We start from the raw sequence: 21,651 nt of genomic DNA, 5'->3' as shown, positions 1-21,651 counted from the left end.
TCACACATGGGATACAGCTGCCTCGTACAAAACTGATGCAATATAACTTTGTCACTTATATCATCACCTGAGCACTCGGATACCACCCTGAGAAAGCCGAGCAAGGCAAGTTTTTCAAAATAATGGTATCAGCGGACCTTTTATAGACATATTTGAAAGCATTTCGCAAGCACGAACACAATCCCTGAATGGGTTATTAAGCAAAATTTTCAAGTGGAGGGATGCAGTGAACTTTATGGCCTGATGCATATAAGAGATACACCAAGAGTTTTAGAATGGCAACGTTACTAGCACTTGAGTTAAGAGAAGCCAGTTGGCCAACATGCCGTAAGTGAAATCTCAGGCTCTCAAATTCCTTTTCCGTAAAGCGAGAGAATTAAATCAGATGACCTGTGAGGTCCCTTCGAATTCATTTATTTCATGGTTCTCCTTTTTCTGTATACCTTATAAATACTTCGACAGAGAATTAGATTGCGGCTACCTGTATGAAGCGAATGTTACAGAACCTCATTAATGATGAACTGTCCTTAACAGAGGCTTATATAAAAGTAGATGGCTGTATCTACCACATAGAGATACGGAATACATGACCACCATGTAACACTTCAGGATACATACTAAATTGTTGGAAACATTAAAAAAAATTTTTTTTAACGTTTATTAATTTTTGAGAGATAGAGCATGAGTGGGGTAGGGGCAGAGAGACAGGGAGACACAGAATCTGAAGCAGGCTCCAGGCTCCGAGCTGTCAGCACAGAGCCAGATGTGGGTCTTGAACTCATGGACTGCGAGATCATGACCTGAGCTAAAGCCAGATGCTTAACTGACTGAGCCACCCAGGCAGCCTTGAACATTTTTAAGAGTAAACAGAAGACCACGTTATGGGTGTATCAGACTTGTTTATTCCTTAGAAAAATAAGAGTATTGGACAATGATGCTTTTAGTTTTTATGAAAGTCATTCATAAATAAAAACACAACTATCTATGTAAATGCTTCTGTTCAGAGAAGTCAGCACTGGAAGGCTATAATTTCAACCCGAATTACAGAACATAAAAATACACAGCTCATCCACATGAATAACCCCAAATTCATTTAAAAATAGGATGTCCCCAACTTTTTCGACAGCATTATAAATACAATATTACATTTGTCTTTATTCTCTTTTATAATAGGTTTTTTTCCAAGACTTTAGTATTTGCACTTTTGGAAGTTCTGATAAATAGATCATAATTTACTGTGAAATTCACAGATTTTGTGACAAAACAACAGTCTTTATTTATATATTCACATATAGCACAATGTGGTGGTCAATTATTAGTGAAGTGATAGTAATTAACAGACTATTAAAATCACCATTTGGACAATTTAAATGCTTTATGACAGGATAATTTATATCCAACGTATATAACACATATTTACAGACAACTTTAGAAAGAAAATATATCAATTTTTTTGATAATCAATAGTAATAGATTTTCTGTATTATTTTAGCCTCACTACAGAAACGTTTTGTCTAAATTTAATCAATGTGCTGATTAAAGACAATACATTAACAGTAAAATTACGCATGCTAATGGTGTATTTGTGTGTGTGTGTGTGTGTGTGTGTGTGTGTGCGTGTGTGTGTAGCAACTAATCAAAACTCAGGTTGTAAGTTAAAGCCATTTAACAGGCAAACTGAAGACGAAAATGTTACTGAAGCTGTCTGGTTCCTTCTGTTAAACTGCAGCTTCCAAGTTGGGTTTTGCAGCTCGACTACGATCCAATAGACAATTCAATATGCTACTTCTGTTAGTTTTTTCTCCTTCTGTCTCTTTCACATGCTAATTTTTAAGTCTTTATGGACTACATAAAACAGGTATCTCATCGTCAACACCTCTCCTAGGAAAAGTCACAGGAGTCTGATTAGGTGTCGAGTATCACTTTCCATCTTACTCTTCTAGATTTACCTGGTGCAACACACTCTCAATCGTGTAGCGTCTCTTCCGTCTGTTTAGGTGGTTTGTTTCCACCTGGTATTAAGAGTGCACCAGGAGGACCTGGCCCTGGATCAAGGTGAACGTGTGCCTATATATCAAATAATCATAATGCGAGGGTTCAGAATGTCAAACATGTTCTACTGAAACTAACCACGGATTCAAAGTTAACACCGTTTTATCAGAGCTCACGGCATAATCCACAACAGACGTTTACCAGCCGCAAGGTACAAACTCTGGCACTTCATGTGGTCAGAGCGGCTGAAATGTCCTTTACGGTAATTTTAACTTCTTGACTTTGGTCTGCATTCAGAAGGGGATTGCTACTGGAATTTTCACACCGTTCATCTACCTTTTGAGAGGCGGCTGCATCTCGATGATTTCTGCTCTCTTTGGCAAATCCTAAAGTCACACTCTCCCCAGAAGGCTGAGGTGGCCTCTCCAGATGAACCATCTGTCTCCCTGCTTCGGCTTCTTGTTCGCGCAGCAATCTCTCCACCTCCACCTCAAGCTCCAGGGTCTCCTCATCAGCTTGTACATCCAGTTGTTGCATCAACTCTTCCAACTTCTTGGCCTTGCGGAGCTCATTTTGCTGTATGATGGTACAGAGGTGTTCAGTGAGTTGCTCTTTGATCTCAGTCTTGCGCTGTAGCTCCAGCTTTGCCGTCACGTACTCCGCTTCCGCCCTGTCAAAGCGCTTCCTGTGGGGACAGGTACACAGATTGGTCCATTGGTTTTCCACTAAAGAAGATATTCAAAGGAGGTTCTAGAAACAATAATTAAGCTCCAGAATTGGAAAGACGTAATGAAGATATGGATAGTGATACTTTGTGAACACTTGTCCTACATGTTAGACAAGCCAGGCTGTCGCTGCTGAAACTTCCACAACATCCACACTTGGACCCTCCCAACGTAAGCACGTTCTTCTGCACTCATGTCCTCTTTCCGAAGCTGTGCTTGAAGGTTAACTCAGTGCAAACTAGCTCCAGTGGGGCTCCAGCGAGAGCCCTGATGGGACAGTGTTTGTCGATTTCTGTCGCACAAACACTACCACTGGGGCCAATTTCAGGCTGCCCATGTGGCGCAGCTGAACGCAGAACTGGGAAGAGATACACGACGTTGGCCCTGGTGAACTGGTGCAGCCTGGCTCCAGCACACAGCTGGTTAAAATGTAGGAGAGGTAACAAGTAAGAGAAGTGAAAAGCAGAAAATCTGTACCTCTTGATCAATGGGTTAGAAAAGGAAGAAATATTTTGGTGGAGAAGGATATGGACGGTGGGTCCAAGGCGAATGTAAATGATACTAGGTGAGGCAAGAAGCAAGCATCGAGTAAGAACAGAAAAACTTCAGGCCGGGTTTAGGAAAGGTTTCTCAGTCCTGGCACTGACCCCTTGGACCATATCACTCTGTCGTGGGGGAGCTGTCCTGTACATTGTAGGATGCAGAGCAGCATCGCTGGCTTTCTCCCACAAGCTGGTAGCACCCACTACTTGTAACAGCCAAGAATGTCTCCAGATGTTACCAAATGTCTCCCAAGGGGCAAAACTGCCCCCGGTTGAGAATCCCTGCGTTAAGTTGTTCTCTCTCCACTTTGCAACAGACTGTTAGACTTTGATTAGGGTATTTTATCTATTTACATAAAAACTCTGCAGATACGCAATGCCTGTCTTAGAAGTAAGGTAATTCTGGGGCGTGTGGGTGGCTCAGTCAGTTAGTGGCCGACTCTTGATTTCAGCTCAGGTCACAGTCTCAGGGTTTGTGAGTTTGAGCTCCACATTGGGCTCTGCGCTGACAGTGTGGAACCTGCTTGGGGTTCTCTCTCCCTCCCTCTCTCTCTGGCCCTCCCCTGTTCACTCTCTCTCTGTGATCTCTCTTATTTTGTACTAGCTTGACACAAAAAGAAAAATTATCATACATTGGTTCACGGTCTTTGGCCTTTTCCACACAAATTGTTTGTTTTGTTTCATCAGGAAAAGAGATTGGCCCACATTTATCAATGAATTATAAAAGCCACTAACAGTTGTGAAAGCCTTGCTGCCTTGCTGTTATGACTGCCCACATCAACTCAAAGAGAGAAGTAACTTCTGGTACTACAGTTACAGCAACACAAAAACAGGTACAGCTCCTGATGCAAGATTCTGTCTTGAAATGTGATGAAAAAACTGAAAGGCTTTGATTTGAGAAAACCCAGGGTTCAAAACCTGCCTTTGCCATTTACTATGTATGTACCTGTTCTGGTCAAGGCCTTTTTTGGATGGAAAGGACAGACACCCAGTCAAGCTAGCTCAGGTGAAAAGTGGGTTTTATTGTAGGATACACGAGGCAATCTCCCAGGCATGTCATCAGAATCAAAAGCTATTCTCTTTAATTCTCTCATTTTGGCTTTCCAATCACACAGCCCAATATGGCCACCAGCTGTGGCTCCACATCAAATTCACTCCAATTTCTCAGAGCTCCACTTCCAGGAGGAGGACTTGACTTGGCTTGGCTTACCTTGGCTAGTTATCAGTTTAAACAGAGCTCTTAGTGTCCAGCCATGCCACGAAACCCTATTTAGTCTATGGATTAAATGTTCCGGAGTTGGCAGCCCATCTTTGTTCTAATCAGGTATGCCCCAGGGTCAGCTTCCAGAATACAAAACACAGATAGGTTTCGAAGGAAGAGGCTGGAGAGTATGTGCACAACGTCTGAAAATTCCAGTATGGTGACCCTTGACAGTATATTCAACTGAATTTTGGCTTATTTGTACAATGGTGATACTAATAGGAGTAGAGTATAGGACACTTCATAGGAGTGTTAAGGATTAAACCGGATAAACAAGGGCCAGTGCCTGGTAGGCACTCAAGAAACAGAACGTCTTCAGAGCACCAGAATTGAAATGCATTGTTCGTGTATCATTATAAACATGTACTGTATCTAAAATTAAAATTAGGCAAAGTTCAAGGACCTGGTGTTTATACTTGAAAACTCTTATTTACATCATGGTCATTTATCATATTTCATTTTTTTTACTGTCATCTAGTAAATATGACAAAACTAGCTGTTTTTCAATTACCCTCTATGTTAAAAGAATTATTCTAAAGGAGCTCTGCTGGACATGTGAATCCCTGCTTTCCATACTTTATAACATATCCTATTTAAGAATGTTCTTCCATCAAGCTTAAGAGCTCTGACAACATTCTCTACAGGTATATGAATACCTTGTCCCCTACCCCGACTCAAACCTCCTTTCTGTGGCCTGTGGTCTCCCTCAGCCAGCCAAAGTCAGTTAGTAAAGATTTACTGACCGGGCTCATGAATGCTGAATTGAAATTAAAATTCGCAAATAGGTCCCTAGGTTTCCATTGATCTTTCACCCTGGATAAATCACTGAAGATTTTGCATTTTGTTTATTTATTTAAAGTTCTTCTGGCCAGAAACATGCATATATATTCTTGTACAGAGTGATTTATGTTTAAAATATTGATTAATTTCACAAACTGCTCTATGAGCCTGAGGGTCAGGTGGATAATACCAAATCAGAATACGATGACATGTTTTGGGACAGAATAATAAGAGCATTATACATAACACAGGAAGACAAATTGAACTGGAAATGTATTCACAGAATTACTTTGTTATTTTAAACAGACACTGAGTGATTTAATGAATGTTATTTAAAGAATTCTAGAAACTGTCTCTTGGTTTGGGGATCCTGAAATTTTTTAAGAATTCAATGATTAACCCTCGGCATTCCCTTAGGTTCCACCAATCTACTTTTAGTTTTCGGTTCCTTTTCTGAGTTCTACCTCTTTGTAAGTATCAACATATAAAGGTTTTTATCCTTTCTTAGAAGTCTTCCAGAGAACAAACAGAAAAACTACTAGTATTTTAAAGGATAGACTAAAACTACATTTTGCAATTACTATATGTGCCCATTGGACCCTCTTATAAATCTGAGATACATTACGGGATTGTTGAGATAGCATTTTTCCTGTATCTTGAAACATTTTGCCATTTTATCACCCTGGGCATTATTTCTTCATTACTCATCAATTATTCTTGTTTCTCCAGAAAAAAGATTAATAAGAAAACAGAGAATGATGGAATAACCTAAAGGATGATGCCACAGTGAAATAAATCATCACTGTTTACAGTAAAATAAATCACTGTTTAGCCTTACTGTGTTATCCAAAGTATTACATCATCTTTAACTTTTTTTTTAATGTTTGTTTTTGAGAGAGAGAGGACAGAGACACAGAATCCGAAGCAGGTTCCAGGCTCCAAGCTGTCAGCACAAAGCCCAGATGCAGGGCTCGAACCATGCAAGAACTGTGAGATCATGACCTGAGCCTAAGTCAGATGCTTAACTGAGCCACCTTGGTGGCCCCTATGTCACCTTTTAAAAAGGTATAAAAAAGGACTAGAAACACGATATTTGTAATCTGTTCTCAGCTTTCATTGAACACAGTTCAGAATTAGTTTTTCTAGCCACAGTGGCAAAATAAAGTTGACAGATGAAGATATTTTGCAGCTATTAGACAAATCAAAAGACGAATGTTGTGGTAGGCTAAAAAATGACCACCCAGAGATATTCACCTCCTAATCCCCAGAACCTGTGAATATTACCTTACAGGGCAAAAGGTGTGATTAAGTTAAAGATTTTGAAAAGAGTTTATTCTGAATTATCCAGTGGGACCCTAAATACAGTCGCATGTGTCCTTTTAAGAAAGAGGCAGAGGGGGGCACTTGGGTGGCTCAGTTGGTTAAGCATCCAACTTCAGCTCCAGTCATGATCTCAGTCTGTGGGTTCGAATCCTGCATCGGGCTCTGTGCTGACAGCTCAGAGCGTGGAGCCTGCTTCAGATTCGGTGTCCTCCCCCCTCTACCCCTCCCCCGCTCATGCTCTGTCCCTCTCTCTCTCTCTCTCTCTCTCTCTCTCTCAAAAATGAATAAATATTAAAACAAAAAGAGGCAGAGGAAGTTTTGAGAGAAGAGGAGGAAGCAATGTGACTACGGAGGCACAGAAGGTAGCGGTGCAGCCACAAGCCAAGGAGTGCCTGCAGCCACCAGAAGCTGGAAGAGGCAAGGAATGGATTCTTCCCTCAAGTCTCCAAAGGAAGACTGACGCTGCCAACACCTGGATTTCAAACCTCCAGCTTCCAGAAATGTAAGAGAATGCATTTCTGTTGTTTTAAGCCACACAGTTTGTAGTAACTTGTTATGTCAACCCTAGGAAACAATACAAGGCAGAAACAGACAACCTAGGTTCTAGATAGTGAAACTGATCACGTGCATGAAATCTCAAGAGTATGAGACTTCAGAAAACACATCCTATGTGAATTTTCTCAAACTCAGAACCAATGAATGAAAAATATGTATCTAAGGACAAACAGGCAAGGTTACTCTCATAGTTAATAATTTCAACAGAACAAACTTGATCACACAGTATTTTACAAGTACCTGTACCATCTTATGTTGTGAAAGGATGTAACTGTTCTTTCAACTTTTAATGTTGGGGGCCAAACATTACTTGAAAAAAAGAGGACTGCTATGCTTATATTCTTATTAAACTTTTTAATAAAGTTGTTTTCCACAATCATTATTTTTCCTTTTGTAAATTAGACATAAAATGACTGCACACATTTATGTACATGTGTGCATATGTGTATGAGCGTGTATGTGTCTATGTTAACAGGAGTGTCTATTAAACACAGATGGCAAACAGTGCTCCTAGTTCTTCCTGGTACACTAGGGGTCAAAGAGATGCTCTACACACATCCACTCTTGTTTTACAAGCTGGTCTATGCAGCATACAGCATCCTTGAAGTCACAGATATGAATAGTGGCAATAACTCTCAGTTTGGCTCCCAGAAGCTCTGGTCTCCTTGGAGGGGTCTACCCTAATGCTGTTCTACGGAAGCCGATTTTAAAGCAAATTCTGGCCTATTCTGTATCCAAGAACCTTTTGTGGACACAGCACTGTACCAGGTACTATAAAACTACAATATAATTTTTATTAAAAAAAAAAAGAAGTCAAGGAAATCTCCCACAGAGATGGACTGTCGTAGGGACTGGCTACCAGTAGAAATCTAAATCACAATACTGTTATCACCAATCTCTAATCTCTCAATAACCGCAGATGTAAATTTAGAAAACATCTTAATCTTATGCACGAACAAGGTATGATGCCGGTCCCAGTCACAACTGTCTATGGCTTCTCTGTGACTTACCTCAAGAGTTTAGGATTTTAAAAATAGCCTCACACATCAAATATGGATATTCACATACAACTATGCCAATATCAGTACCATGAGAAATTGCCATCTTTAGTTTAAGAAATATAAAAATTTATGTCAAATTTTTTTCCTACAGAAACTAAAGTTTCATTAAGCACATTTTATATGATCGGATGTTTTCTTTTTTAACCAGTAAACCCACTTTCTTTGTGGTTCTCTGAAGAATAAAACTATGACATGTCTTATATAATGTTCAATATACAAATGTATCCTTCTCCAGTCTCCTCCAGGACAGAATTAAAACATAATCAAATGATTTTCGGTTGAGGTATCTAGAATAATCTGAATTATTCATATTAAGGTCTACAAAGGCCTAAGAATGTTCCTCTGGTAAACTTAAGTTACAGAGAATAACATATGCTAAAAACTAGGCTGAGTTTAATCTTAATAAAATCTTGGTTACCTCCTTAATGTCCTTATTAATAGAAATAGGAACCTCCAGTTATCAGCTACTGATGGCATTAATTTAAGCAGTTAATTAATAAAGGCAGCCCATTAAGTCTAATAGCATGTGGTCAAACAACAATTACAAAAATCAGAAGGACACCACAAACCTCTTTCTTAATAAACGGTGAATTGAAAACACAATCAAGCATTTCCGCTTTATTAAACTGTTCTATAAACATTCTGCTGCTGTGGTTTACCCTGGACTAATGAGGCATTCGGATGGATTTCTAGTGTTACAGAGAAAGATGCAAAACTGAGTCATTAACACAGCATTCCCTTGTGAGAAAAGACAAACCGGGATGATTAAAGCAACGCGGGAAGGACTGAAAACCCTGAAATTGGACTTAATTTTTTGCCCTTTTATCTGCTTGCAAGGTTCATGTAATTCTTTACATGTGTTCATGCATTTTTAAAATATTCCATGATGATTTTTTTTCTCCAAAATGCCAATGACTGAAACCAAGGAAACACATGATAGCTAACTATTATAGGCAGAATACAATTGAAAAGAAAAAAAAAAAAAGGAAAAACTTCAAGCTTTCAAGACAGAGTGGTATTTTCTTTAAAATACTTGTAGCCTTTTTAAAAAAAAAAAGCTGGATCTTCTTTCTTTGGTGACAATTGACATGAGAACTAGGCTCATCTCTAAGGACCATCTCAGATCATCAAAATTTCTTAACAGAAAGAGTACAGACTTGGTGTTAAAATAGCAGAATTTGGGGGCAAGTCATTAAGACTCTTAGAGTCCCAAGCATTATACAGATGATTGATGGTTTAGCAAAAAAGACTAAAACGTAAGTAAATAATGCAAGAAATGCGCTAACAAGAACAAGAGTAGGCCAGAGTGAAGGAAGACTTCAATAAGAAGAGGCACTGGATTTAGTACAAAACAGGAATAAACAGAGCACCTGATGGCCTGATGGGACCGTTATGAGGCTTAAGTGATGACACAGATGAAAGCCCTTGGCCCAGCCAGCAGTAAATACTTCCGAAATTTCACTCCTGATTCAGAGTTCTCTCAACTCACCGAGCATATGAATACTCAAGGCTGGCTTGATCAATCCGGTTCCTGAGGATCCCAATGTCAGCTGACACCATGTCATCTAAAGCCTGTAACTCCTTTTGGATCCGCTTTAGTTTCAGGGTCTCTGCTTGAGTTCTTTTAGATCTAGAAAAATGAATAGAAAAATAAAAACATTTTAAAATCACGTATCCATACGCAAGAGAAGTGAAAAAAGCAACCAACTATATATATGATACTATATATACGATAGGATTATAATGTATAATTTTTAAAAATCAGAAAAAAACCACAAATCAAAATATAATAAACACTGGTAAAATTTTGGTATATCTCTAAGACTGCATTTGTGCTATTTTCCCTTATTCTAAGCTTTCTATTAGTATATAACATTTTCATACACAAAGAGTAAGATTTTTCAAAATACCAACAGTTCACTTATAGTTCTATATTCATTCCACGAGGATGAGAATAAGCACTAAAAGAACGTTATCTATATTCTCTTTACACAGAACATCTAAAAAAACTTTCCAAATTTCTAGCCTTAAATTCTTGCTCAGGCCACTTTCATCTGTCCGACACTTAGTGGACAGAAAGAATGGACCCTTACGTTAAACACCATTTCTTCATGTCTATTCGGTCTGAACCTTCCTAGGACTCATTCCCCCAAACTTTTATTGCTTTGATTCCTGTGTTTTAGGCAAGACTACAGCTTAAAAGCACATCTAAGCTCAGTCCTCTCAGCACCCCAAACACAGTACACACTGAAGAACAGAATACACAGATACAAAAGCCTTTAATCTGATTTCACTCACTTCAGAATTTCACACCCATTCTCACAGGAGAATAAAACTCCCACAGAAAACCACTATCTTAAAACTTATATTCTCCTGATTTTTACTCCATTATGCATTTCCCCTTGTTTTCTGCCCACAGAATTAACAGTATGATTCTTTTACTTCAAGGACTTCACTGGTGCATTTATCACTAATCTAACCATGGTGTGTTTTCTCACATTTCAGCCTGTATCACTATTTCGTCTTAAACCAAAAGCACATCAAGAACAAGTGCTGAGCCTATGAATCCTTTTATAAAATCCCTAGTGAACAGCCTCTCCAACCACTTCTAAACTGAAGACTACTGAAGTGATTTTCAAAAATCACTTTTCACTTTGAATAATCATGGTTTTTTCTTGAAACCTAAGTTCAGTAAGTTGCACATTTCCTGTTTCATGCAAATCAAGTGGGACCAGCTGGAGGGGGGAGAAATCATTTTCAAATACATATATCCTTTTGACAGATAAAATTCTCCATTACTCTTCTACCTACCTGCCTTTCTCTCTATCCTTGTCCCTTCCCCTCCCCGATACACACGGCAGTTTCAATACATAATAGTTTTGCCAGGCTTTTCTGGAGATCTAAGAAGAAAATGCCAAGAAAACTTGCTTGCATTTAATTCTCACTATTCTCAATCATTGCTTCACTGACTAAGTTTGGGTGGGTTCCCAAGGCGATAGCACACTGGAAAGCACAAACTAAAAGGGCAGAAAGAGTGGGTGAGGGGTGGAAAGTGGCTCAAACGGGAACATTGCTGCTGGAGGCCATCATGATGCAGTGAAGGAAAAGGAACTGCTGACAAACCGACACCAGGAGGGACAGAAAAATCGAATCGCACACAGTATGGCAGAGTACTCATAATGGTGACCCCGAGTCATCGATGAAAGGTTAAATTATACCGTGTATCAGTGGGGGCAGGGTAAATTCTTTAAGAAAAATGTCCACAGAAAACACAATTAAAACTTCTGGAGTGGAAGTCATTTATGTGGAATAGTCTTATTCTTCTACATGTCACAGGATTAAGGCCTCCCCATGTCAAAATCAAAACCTGCATTTGTTGCTAATGCACTTACACTGATGGCTATTCACTGCTCCCTTAGAATGTAATTTATTTATACCAAATAAATTTGGCATAATCTATGCTTACAAAGTCCTCCTTAATGAATTAACACTGGAATTTCTGTATCATTTATAAAGGAGAATTATTTTAGTGAGCCTTAAAAGTAATGCTGTAGAGGGGCACCTGGCTGGCTCAGTCGGTAGAGCATGTGACTCCCGACCTCCGGGTTGTGAGCTCAAGTACCACACTGGGCGTAGAACGTACTTTAAAAAATTTTTTTAAAAGAATGTTGTAGAGAAAATATCAACTTATCAGAACAGACAAGGGAAAATAAACATAAAACATGACAGAACTGACTGCAGGTTACAAACAACCTCTCCTAGTTCAGATGCCTCACCTTTCTGCAATAGCTTTAGCCAAAAGAGCTTTCTTACGTTTATTTTTCTCTTCCATAAGCCGTTGTTCTTCTTGGAGGACTTCCCAACGAGATTTTTCTTGCCTAGGGAGCGGAGTATAAAAATGAGTTTCAGAAACCCCATGCCACACCTTACCAGTCTCAGGCCTCTATGCATAAAATTTAATCAACCACATTATGTATATTTTCCTTCAAAAGCCCTCTTAAAAGGAACCCATCTGCAGCCCATTATTTTGTTCTAATAGGAACAAAGATTATCATTTGAAGTCAAGAAGTCTTACATAAATTGGCCCTTTGAAATCCATTATATGTATATAATCTAGGAAGCCACAAACTGGAAGCCAGAGTACTGTGGCATTTATTAGGAGTACAAAGAAAGTTGTGTAAGTTAATTATGTATTATATGCAAAACGGAGAACAAAATTAATTGGCATGTAGCTAATGTCGTATCTTTTAGAGTTTTCTATAATGAAAGTCTCTACCATTTAACACCCTTAAGACAATAACCAATGTTTATTTCATTTTTTTTTTCAATTTGCTCACTTCTTTCCATTCTGAGACATTTTTAAAGAGAGTGAAACACTATGAGCTAAGACTTGAATACTGGACTCCACAATCTGTCCAATTCTGAAAGAAGTATATTAAAATTTCCCAGAAATTTAAGAACTTGATGTCAACTCAAAGTAACGACAAAGCTATTTATTCCTATTATTGTCATTTCTTATGGCCACTGTGTCAAAAATCTCTATTCTCAGACCTACTAACCACTTCCAAATTTATCATTTTCTTTCCCTTCCTAGAGTCTCCATCTTGGTACAGGCACTGGTCCTCTCTCATTTTGACTACTGCAGTAGTCCAGCCCAGCCAGCACCCTCCCCCAAACGGGCTGCAATCCTGACATGTGGGTTTTCTCTAACCATTGTTTTGGTAAGGGCATCTCTCCTCCAGAGGCCTGGGTGATATTCTACTGCATGGGGGAACTCGCTAGGTAGGAATTCTCAGCTTCCACATCCTTCTTCATTTCCCTAATTCTCTACTACTCTCTGGCTTAGCTCTTGCCTCTTCCAGAGAAGGGAGATGTCATCTCTGAGCATTCTCTAGGATACAGCTTTCCTTTCCCCTTCTTGCAACCTCCAATTTCTCCTTTTCAATGACAGTTCCTGAGATTACATGTCTATGAAAATTTTCCCAAGTATCTAAAAAAAAAATTATTTTCCCAACAACGTTCAATCTAAATTATCCAACTCAATTTAAACCCACCCTCCCCTACTTATCTCAGGCCTTTGCTGGTAAACTACACTTAAAGATATTTAAATACATGCACTTGTTTGGGGCACCTGGGTGGCTCAGTCAGTTAAGCGTCTGACTTAGGCTCAGGTCATGATCTCACAGCTTGTGGTTTCGAGCCCCAAGTCAGGCTCTGTGCTGACAGCTCAGAGCCTGAGCCTGCTTCGGATTCTGTGTCTCCCTCTCTCTCTGCCTCTCCCCTGCTCACACTATCTCTCTCTCTCTCAAAAAATAAATAAACATTAAAAAAATTTTTTAAAAATGCACTTGTTCAATGTTGCTCTCATAATTTACATGGCTTTAGATCTCCTGTAAAAATGACTTCTTGGTTGTAAACCCCTGGTGGGCCAGGAAACACTTTAAACTCATAGTACAGAACCTGGATCAGAGAAATCGTAAGTTACATCGAAATAGAAAGACTCAGAAAATGCAAAACAGAAACAAATGGCAACCTGATAAATCAGGAGGAAACAAATACGAGTGGATATCAAAACAAAAGGTATAGGATAAAAATTCTGAGAAGAATTCATAAGTCCTACATAGAACAGCAATTTCCACAAAACTGTTTCTAAATTCTGGAGGTGGTTTCTAATATAAACACATTAAATAAAGAATAAAAAGAAATCTAATGATGTAGCTGAATTGTTTTATCAGTCCTCTCAGTTTCCTACACACTCTTCTTTGACCATCCCTTCCTATCTTTTCATAAACAACCTTTTCCAGGCCAGTGGAGATGGAGTGAAGCTGAAGAAGGGGTTCGATCTGGGATGAGGGGGAGCACTATGCATGTAAGAACTGCTTCTAGTGAGGGTCAAGGGCAGACACTTTGGATCCAGAAAGATTTGTATGTGAACCTCAACTCTGCCATTTATTAAGCTATGTATTTGCTTTGGGAATAAAGCATCTTTTCTGAGTCCAAGAAATCTCATCTGTCAAGTGAAAATAATGAACGTGTATTATAAGGCTGCTATGAAGACTACATGGCATAAAACATATAAAATGCCCAACACTGACTGGCTTACAACATATTTAGGTGGTAGCTATTCTTCAATAGTTTATTCATGATGTTTCTAGGTTAGAATATGAAAGAGAAAATGTTAAAACTGTATTTCTTCAAAGCCCAGTGGAGGGAAAAAAAAAGGTAAAATGGAAAAAGGTCTCAGGGATATATAGACTTACTAACAATTCCACTTTCTTTTTTTCCATTTTGCAATCTGGCTTTGGAGGTAGGACCTCAGTGTTTTTGTGACTATCATGGGAATTCTCAAGTCCCAGTTCCCTTGGTTGACCTTCAATCCCCTGTGGTTTTCCATCACCAACAGGAGAAGTGAGTGTAAGAGGATTAGGAGGAACGGGGGAAGAAGAGTGTGGTTTTCGAGTATTAAATCTTGGTTTGGGTGCAGAAAGCAGCTGCTCTGGAGGTACTGAGCTTGATCCATCTTGAAGTCCAAGTTTTTGGCTTTGCTCTTGAAGGGCTTTTTCTCGCTGAAGTTGTTGTCGACTTTTCTTCACAGGGAGATGCCGCTGTGGTTCAAATGGATCTATGTGAAAAAGAGGAGAATTCCTTTGTGTGAGCAACAAATAATTAGAATTTCTCTAAGAAAATAAAGCATTAACATTAATAATAATTCCACAGGGTTTCTCCCCCTTCTCTACCATTAAAACCCAGGGAAAAACAGCCATCTTCCTGTAGTATTTTTGACAGTTCTTCTATAATCATACTCTTAATATTTAACAAAAACTATCTCAACTCAAAACTGAGCTTAAAAGAAGTCCATTTGTCTGTTGAGTTAAGCCTCGGAATAAAAAGCAAGGTTTCTTTTTCAACTTGAATTGATAACTTACTAAGCAATTAATCTGACCAAGCAAAGTAGACAAATGAATTCTCTAATAGGTCTTAAATTTGACTTATGATTCTATTTGCTCTCCTGAAATAAAATGGTGGTTGCGGTTACAAATGGGCTGCACTCTTCTTAAATAACAGATCTTAAGCCAGTTTGATACATAGGTACATGTTATACATAAAGTATAACTGAATGAAGTCTCTTATTTCTAAGAATGCTAGTTAACCCTCAGATGTTAGCTTTCATCTTCCAGAGCAGTGCAAGGTTGTTTCCCCAAAGTTAGCTAGCCATGAGTCAATGTATACAAGCTAGTTTTTTTTTAATTTTTTTTTTTTTCAACGTTTTTTAATTTATTTTTGGGACAGAGAGAGACAGAGCATGAACGGGGGAGGGGCAGAGAGAGAGGGAGACACAGAATCGGAAACAGGCTCCAGGCTCTGAGCCATCAGCCCAGAGCCTGACGCGGGGCTCGAACTCACGGACCGCGAGATCGTGACCTGGCTGAAGTCGGACGCTTAACCGACTGCGCCACCCAGGCGCCCCTATACAAGCTAGTTTTAACAGCAGTCTGAACAAACCAATAGAGGAAGAGAAAACAGGGAGAATTTTTTTTTACAAAAGCACTATAAAATAAATAATACCCCTATTATACTTCTTGGTTTGTCCAACCAGTGTTAACCTTGTAAGGCAGAGTACTGGAGAATTTGACTCACATTCATACTATATTTAATAAGAACTGTAAATGGTATTGTTTATAAAATGCCTGGGAAGTGAAATTGTGGTAAGTTCTTATTAATTAACTCAAATAGGGCTTTTAAAATTCTGCGTATTGACCCATGAAGCAACACAAGCCTATTATTTAAATCTCCCAAAGGAGAATTAAAAGCTCTGGAGTCATAGTTCTGGCACAGCTTTTGTTCAGCTCAATAATCGTAGACAAGTCAATTAATTATTCCATAACCCAGTTTTTCCAACTGTCAAATGGGTTGAAAATTTACCTGCTCTACTTAACTCATGAAGTTGCTGTAAGGATTAAATGAGACAGGTAAAATATTTTAAAACATAGATGTGCCATCGCAAGTAAAATGTTATTATTGTTGACTTTAGCCAGGAACACAAAGTAACCTCCTCTATCTTGAGACAGGAACTTATTCTTGACTACTGATCTTTATGTACACCAAAAGAAAAATGCCATTGAGCTTACTTCCTGGTTACACTCACTAGTTGAATTATTCTTTTGCTTTTCACAGAAACTGCACAGGAGATTAAAAATGCTACAATAAAATAATAAACAAAACAGTAAACAAATCAGGCCTGAAACAATAAACAGAAAAACTCCTGGAACTAATAAGCCATTATAGCAAGGTTGCAGAATTCAAGATTAATATACAAAAGTCAACTGTTTTCCTATGTACCAGTAATGAACAAGTGGAGTTTATTTATTTATTTATTTATTTATTTATTTATTTTTATTTTTGGGACAGAGAGAGACAGAGCATGAACGGGGGAGGGGCAGAGAGAGAGGGAGACACAGAATCAGAAACAGGCTCCAGGCTCCGAGCCATCGGCCCAGAGCCTGACGCGGGGCTCGAACTCACGGACCGTGAGATCGTGACCTGGCTGAAGTCGGACGCTTAACCGACTGCGCCACCCAGGCGCCCCAACAAGTGGAGTTTAAAATTAAAAACATGATACTATTTGCATTAGCACTAAAAAAAAAAAAAAAAAAAGGTAATACTTAGGAATGAATCTAAGAAAAGAAAGTACAAGATCTGTGAAGAAAACCACAAACTCTGATAATGAAATCAAAGAAATAAATGGAGAGATATTCTATATTCATGAAAAGAAGATTCAATCCTGTCTTATTTTGCAAATACTGACACAATGATCCTAAAGTTTATATGGAGAGGCCAAAGACTCAGAATAGCTAACACAATATTAAAGAACAAAACTGGAGAACTGGCATTACTTGGCTTCAAGACTTACTATAAAACTACAGTAATCAAGACCGTGGGCATTCGTGAAAGAATAGACAAATAGACCAATGGAACAGAATAGAGACCACAGGAATATTATAAAGCTTTAAAATAGTGTGGTATTGGTGCATAATAGACAAACTGACCAACGGAATAGAACAAAAGAACACAGAAACAGGTTCATACGTGTATGAAGCACTGGTATATGACTAAGATAGCATGGCCTATCAACAGCAAAAGGTGGAATTATTCAATAAATCGACTTGAAAAAAAAAAACCCAGCTATATGGAAAAGGTAAAATCAGATCCATACTTCACACCATATAAAAACAAACAAAACATTCTCCAAATGGATTAAGGATTCAAATGTCAAACCAACATTTTAAAACTCTTATTAGAAACACATTGCTTTATACAGTGTTTTGAATCTATATAGCTTATAACAAAAATGATTCTTAAAGATGCTTAATTGAATATAAGGACTAACATCTTATGGAAGGGTACTACTACCTCATGGTAGGGTACTAAGTGAAGACACAGAAAATGTGTACAAATTTGACCATATTAAAATTAAATACTTTGTTCATCAAAAGATTAACGTTAAAAGACAAGTTACAAGCTGGGAGAAGATATTTATCGGAGACCATATTCATAATATACCTGGAAAAGAACTAGTATCAAGAATAAAGAAAGAATTCAAGAATATTTTCTTTAGACATTGACAGCATTGTAGTTGCACTGTTTTTCTATTTCCAATTTTTGTATTATGAAATAAATTTATTTTTTATTATAAGTCACACATCAAATACATGTATTTGCTATAGACACACATCCAACCTGTATGGATTATTAAAAAAAACAGTCACATTTAAAAAAATAAAACATGGCTAGAGTAGACACAACTGCTATTTAAAGATAGGCATGTTATCCTCTCTTTTGGAACACTCAAGATAATTGTATTTATTGCCCTCCAAATCATATTACTTGCTTTTATTAAATGAAAGTATGAATGACATCTATCATTGACTGATGGAAGCATTTAATTGCCAATGCTCGAGTCTCAACTTTTTTCTCCTCGTGCCATGGTGAACTCCCATATGACAACATGAAAACACAATGACGAGTGACTATGTGGAAGAGTCACCTGCCAGTCTATGTTAGACATGAAGCTATAAAGAAAAATAAATCTTTATTATTTTAAATAATTGATATCTTAGGGCTATTTGTTAACTGTAGCATAACTTGTCTCAACTTGATTTCATTGTTACCAATACTTTTAAAATTTCCTACGTATTTGCCCCTTCCTGATCATATTCCCCCTTTCTAGTACTGGGTATTTTGATTTCCTATATTCCCAGAAGAATATACCTGCTTTGTATGATTGTGACCTTCTACAAATGATATCAGGTTGTATGTATTTTTGTAACTTGTTCTTCTCATGCATTATATTTATGAAATTTATACATGTTAATGTATGTGGGTATAGTTCATATATTCCCACTAGCTCTATACTGGCCCACTGAATGGCTGTATCACAATTTATCCACTTAAAAAAAATTTTTTTTAATGTGTATTTATTTTTGAGAGAAAGAGAGACAGAGCATGAACAGGGGAGGAGCAGAGAGAGAGGGAGACACAGAATCCCAAGTAGTCTCCAGGCTCCGAGCTGTCAGCACAGAGCCCCACAGGGGCTTGAACTCACAAACCGTGAGATCATGACCTGAGCCAAAGTTGGACACTTAACCAACTGGGCCACCCAGGCACCCTTATTTATCCACTTTTATTAATGAACACTTGGTTTGTTCCCAGCTTTTCAGTATTATAAATAAGAATGCAAAGAACATTCTTGATTTTTCCCAATGTGCACATGGGGTTTCTCTAGAGTACGGTCATCCTTATTTTTGCTGGCAACCAACTCTACCTTCATGGATTAATTCTATTTTTAAGGTTGGAGAACAGCTGGAAGGAGTCTTAAAAATGAAAAATCCAACTCCTCTACTTTCACACATGAGAAATCCAAGGCAAAAAAGATTTAGAGGCAGAGCTAGGAGATCTATATGCCCGTCACTGTGTCTGGTGATGAGAGTACAAAGATGCTAACATGTGTTCTCTTACTCATGGCGGTCATAGACTAGGGGTTGGTGTCTATGCTTTAACATCTCACTACGAAATTATAGGCCTTGAAGCTAAGGTCTTTCCAGCCCCTCTCTCTCCCAAATTGTAAAGATATCTAGAAATGTACTTCCACAAAATGAATCTATCGTTACAATTTAGTCTATATTAAGTCTTCTTTCCCTTGGCAAACTCACCTCTACTAACACATAACGTCTGTGAAATGTTCCCAAGCTCCGCCCAACCCCCAGCAGAGTCAAGTTCCTGCTAGCTCTGTTGACGAGCTCTTGTAAACTATCTATTATCACGTTATATTATAGCTTGTCTCCTCAGTAGACTATCACTTCTCTGAATACAAGGATGATGCCTTGTTCATCTTAGTATGTAGATGTACTTACATAGTACGTACCATGTATGTACCATGTATGTAGCTTTAGCGTGTAAAATACAGAAGCTGATACCCCTAACTTTGGGTCAGACCTGAAACAGGAATACTTGTACTCTGTACATACGAATATGGGAATGGATGTTCAAAACACAGAGCAAAAAACTGAGATTAAGCTTGATAGTTAATTACACACCGCAGTATAACTTTTATGATATGGTTTTTAGAGGCCTCTGGACCAGTCAAAACTTCCTCCATCTGTATAATCTACATTGGTCCTGTATTCCTTCTTTACTTCCTTTTCCACTTGTCAGCCTTATTTTTACATCTACGCTAAAGATGCAGACTTACCTGAACAACATCCAATTGGATCACAAACTCTAACAAAAAGCATGCCAGGGCTTACTGAATTTTCTTCCAAAGTATATACATTATGGTACTAAGAGGGATGTAAACTCACAGAAGGAGTGTGCAGTACCAGGATCACCATACAGAATTTCATGACATTACATTCATAGTTTATATCACCAAGGGTTTCTCACCAAATAACAGTAAACTTCATTCCTTCATTAAAAGAAAACAAAATAGTACAAGTCCGTCCAATAATTACCCTACAAAGCCAGCGGGGGAGGCACATTGTAGCTTACAACAGTCAACAGGTATAATTTCACATCTAACCTTTCAGAAAGTCTTGGTTTTCTGACTCTCAAGAGTTACAATTTCAAAAGTCATCTGGCAACCAGAAGTGCATGCAAGACTCCAGATGTATTAAGAAAAGCATCGTCGTTTTGCGTTTATTCAGATCCCTGTACTCCCTTGCTCCCAACCATTGTCAAGTTACATACATACATTCATCACAATTCGAATCTGGTGTGTGCCCCTCCCCCTTCTTTTACCCCAACCCCAACCCTCCAGCCGTGGACTTAAGGCAGCAATCTTCCCACAAGAGACGCCGAGGCAGTAGGCTCACTTCCTCTCCCAAGTCCCGTCCCTTTCACGGGAAAAGTCAAATTCCTGAAGTGGATTCCGGAACTTTCTTACCTGAAAGATCCCAGTCCCCTGGACCCGCCCCTCCCGCTGTGGCTCCCAAAGCTCCCACCTCTGGAACCCCTCGATGCCCTCGTCCCGTTAGAGCTCCCTCCCCAAACACCAACACTTTACCCTCTTTCCCGCCCCCTACCCCCTCAAAAGCTGCAGCCCCGCCCCTTCCCCTCTAGAGACGCAAGGATGAAACCTCTGCAGGCACGTCCCGTTACCTTTAGTTTGCTTCAGTCGCCTCAGCTCCTCCTCAGAGAAGCCGGCCCAACCCCGCGCCATCCGCCTCGGCTGCCAGCGCCCCCAGAACGCCCACACCTCAGAGCCCCGACTGCCAACACGACTACCCAGTCACATCCGGGTTCTTCCCGGCCGCGGCGACCGACCAATCAGCGCGTCGAGCTCTGGCTACAAGGCCCCCGTCGCTTGCTGCGGGGGTCCTGCTCCCTTGGAGCTGCCTCCGGCGATGCCGGACAGCCGGCCTAGGGAAAGCTCGGCCGCTCCGACATTCCTGTCTTCCGAGCCGAGTCTGCTCTCTCTCCCTGTCTCCTGCTCTCGTTGGGTTAATCGCTTCAAGAGATAAGGGAGGGACTGGCGACGCGGATGAGGGTGGAGATAAACAGGCAGTTAGGAAGTGGCTACAAGTCGGCGGCGGAAAAGGGCGGACGCACCTGCCTCCGGGGTCCTCGGGGAAGTCACGGGGGCGGTATCCCTTACCCGCTAGGTCTGGCCGGTTACGAGTCGGGGCTCCTGGGGCGGGGGGGGGAATCTTTTCAAAACTGCGCCGGAATTGTCATGCGAACTGACCCCAGAGAATGTTCGGATTTAGGCTTCTAATTGTGAAGAAACATTTCAGAGGGCCGGGATATAACAATGGGGAGGGAGCAGACATGTTCAGCAGGGTTTCTCTGCATAGCTGTCTCCCAATTAACTATTGATTGTGGGCTGTTTCCATGTGTTGTGAATGGTTCTCGAAGAC

General features: G+C 39.4%; 1 protein-coding gene across 2 annotated transcripts; it reads right to left on the bottom strand.

Moving 5' to 3' along the window:
- Positions 1 to 879: 879 nt before the first annotated feature.
- On the bottom strand, positions 880 to 21,061 carry GORAB (golgin, RAB6 interacting). Of its 2 annotated transcripts, XM_058700066.1 has the most exons (5): positions 20,894 to 21,061; positions 14,504 to 14,861; positions 12,016 to 12,117; positions 9,729 to 9,869; positions 880 to 2,677 (listed from the first exon to the last, which is right to left on the bottom strand). In XM_058700066.1, the coding sequence occupies exons 1-5, from the start codon at positions 20,952 to 20,954 to the stop codon at positions 2,221 to 2,223; spliced, it is 1,119 nt and encodes a 372-aa protein (XP_058556049.1). In that variant the 5' UTR covers positions 20,955 to 21,061; the 3' UTR covers positions 880 to 2,220. The 2 variants fall into 2 exon arrangements, with proteins under 2 accessions (XP_058556049.1, XP_058556050.1); XM_058700067.1 differs by lacking the exon at positions 20,894 to 21,061 and having other exon boundaries at positions 14,500 to 14,639.
- Positions 21,062 to 21,651: the final 590 nt, after the last annotated feature.

The sequence above is a fragment of the Neofelis nebulosa genome, chromosome 15 (genome assembly GCF_028018385.1).
Source record: "Neofelis nebulosa isolate mNeoNeb1 chromosome 15, mNeoNeb1.pri, whole genome shotgun sequence".
Lineage (NCBI taxonomy): Eukaryota > Metazoa > Chordata > Mammalia > Carnivora > Felidae > Neofelis > Neofelis nebulosa.
This window is presented reverse-complemented; position numbering and strand designations above follow the sequence as displayed.

What these genes read in the sequence shown, in the direction of transcription:
- GORAB (XM_058700066.1), bottom strand. Translation starts at nt 20,954, where the DNA reads ATGGCGCGGGGTTGGGCCGGCTTCTCTGAGGAGGAGCTGAGGCGACTG. An exon ending in GCGACTGAAGCAAACTAAAG is followed by an intron (nt 14,862 to 20,893) that starts GTAACGGGACGT and finishes TTTTTCACATAG; the next exon opens with ATCCATTTGAACCACAGCGG. An exon ending in CTTGAGTATTCATATGCTCG is followed by an intron (nt 2,678 to 9,728) that starts GTGAGTTGAGAG and finishes CTGTCCCCACAG; the next exon opens with GAAGCGCTTTGACAGGGCGG.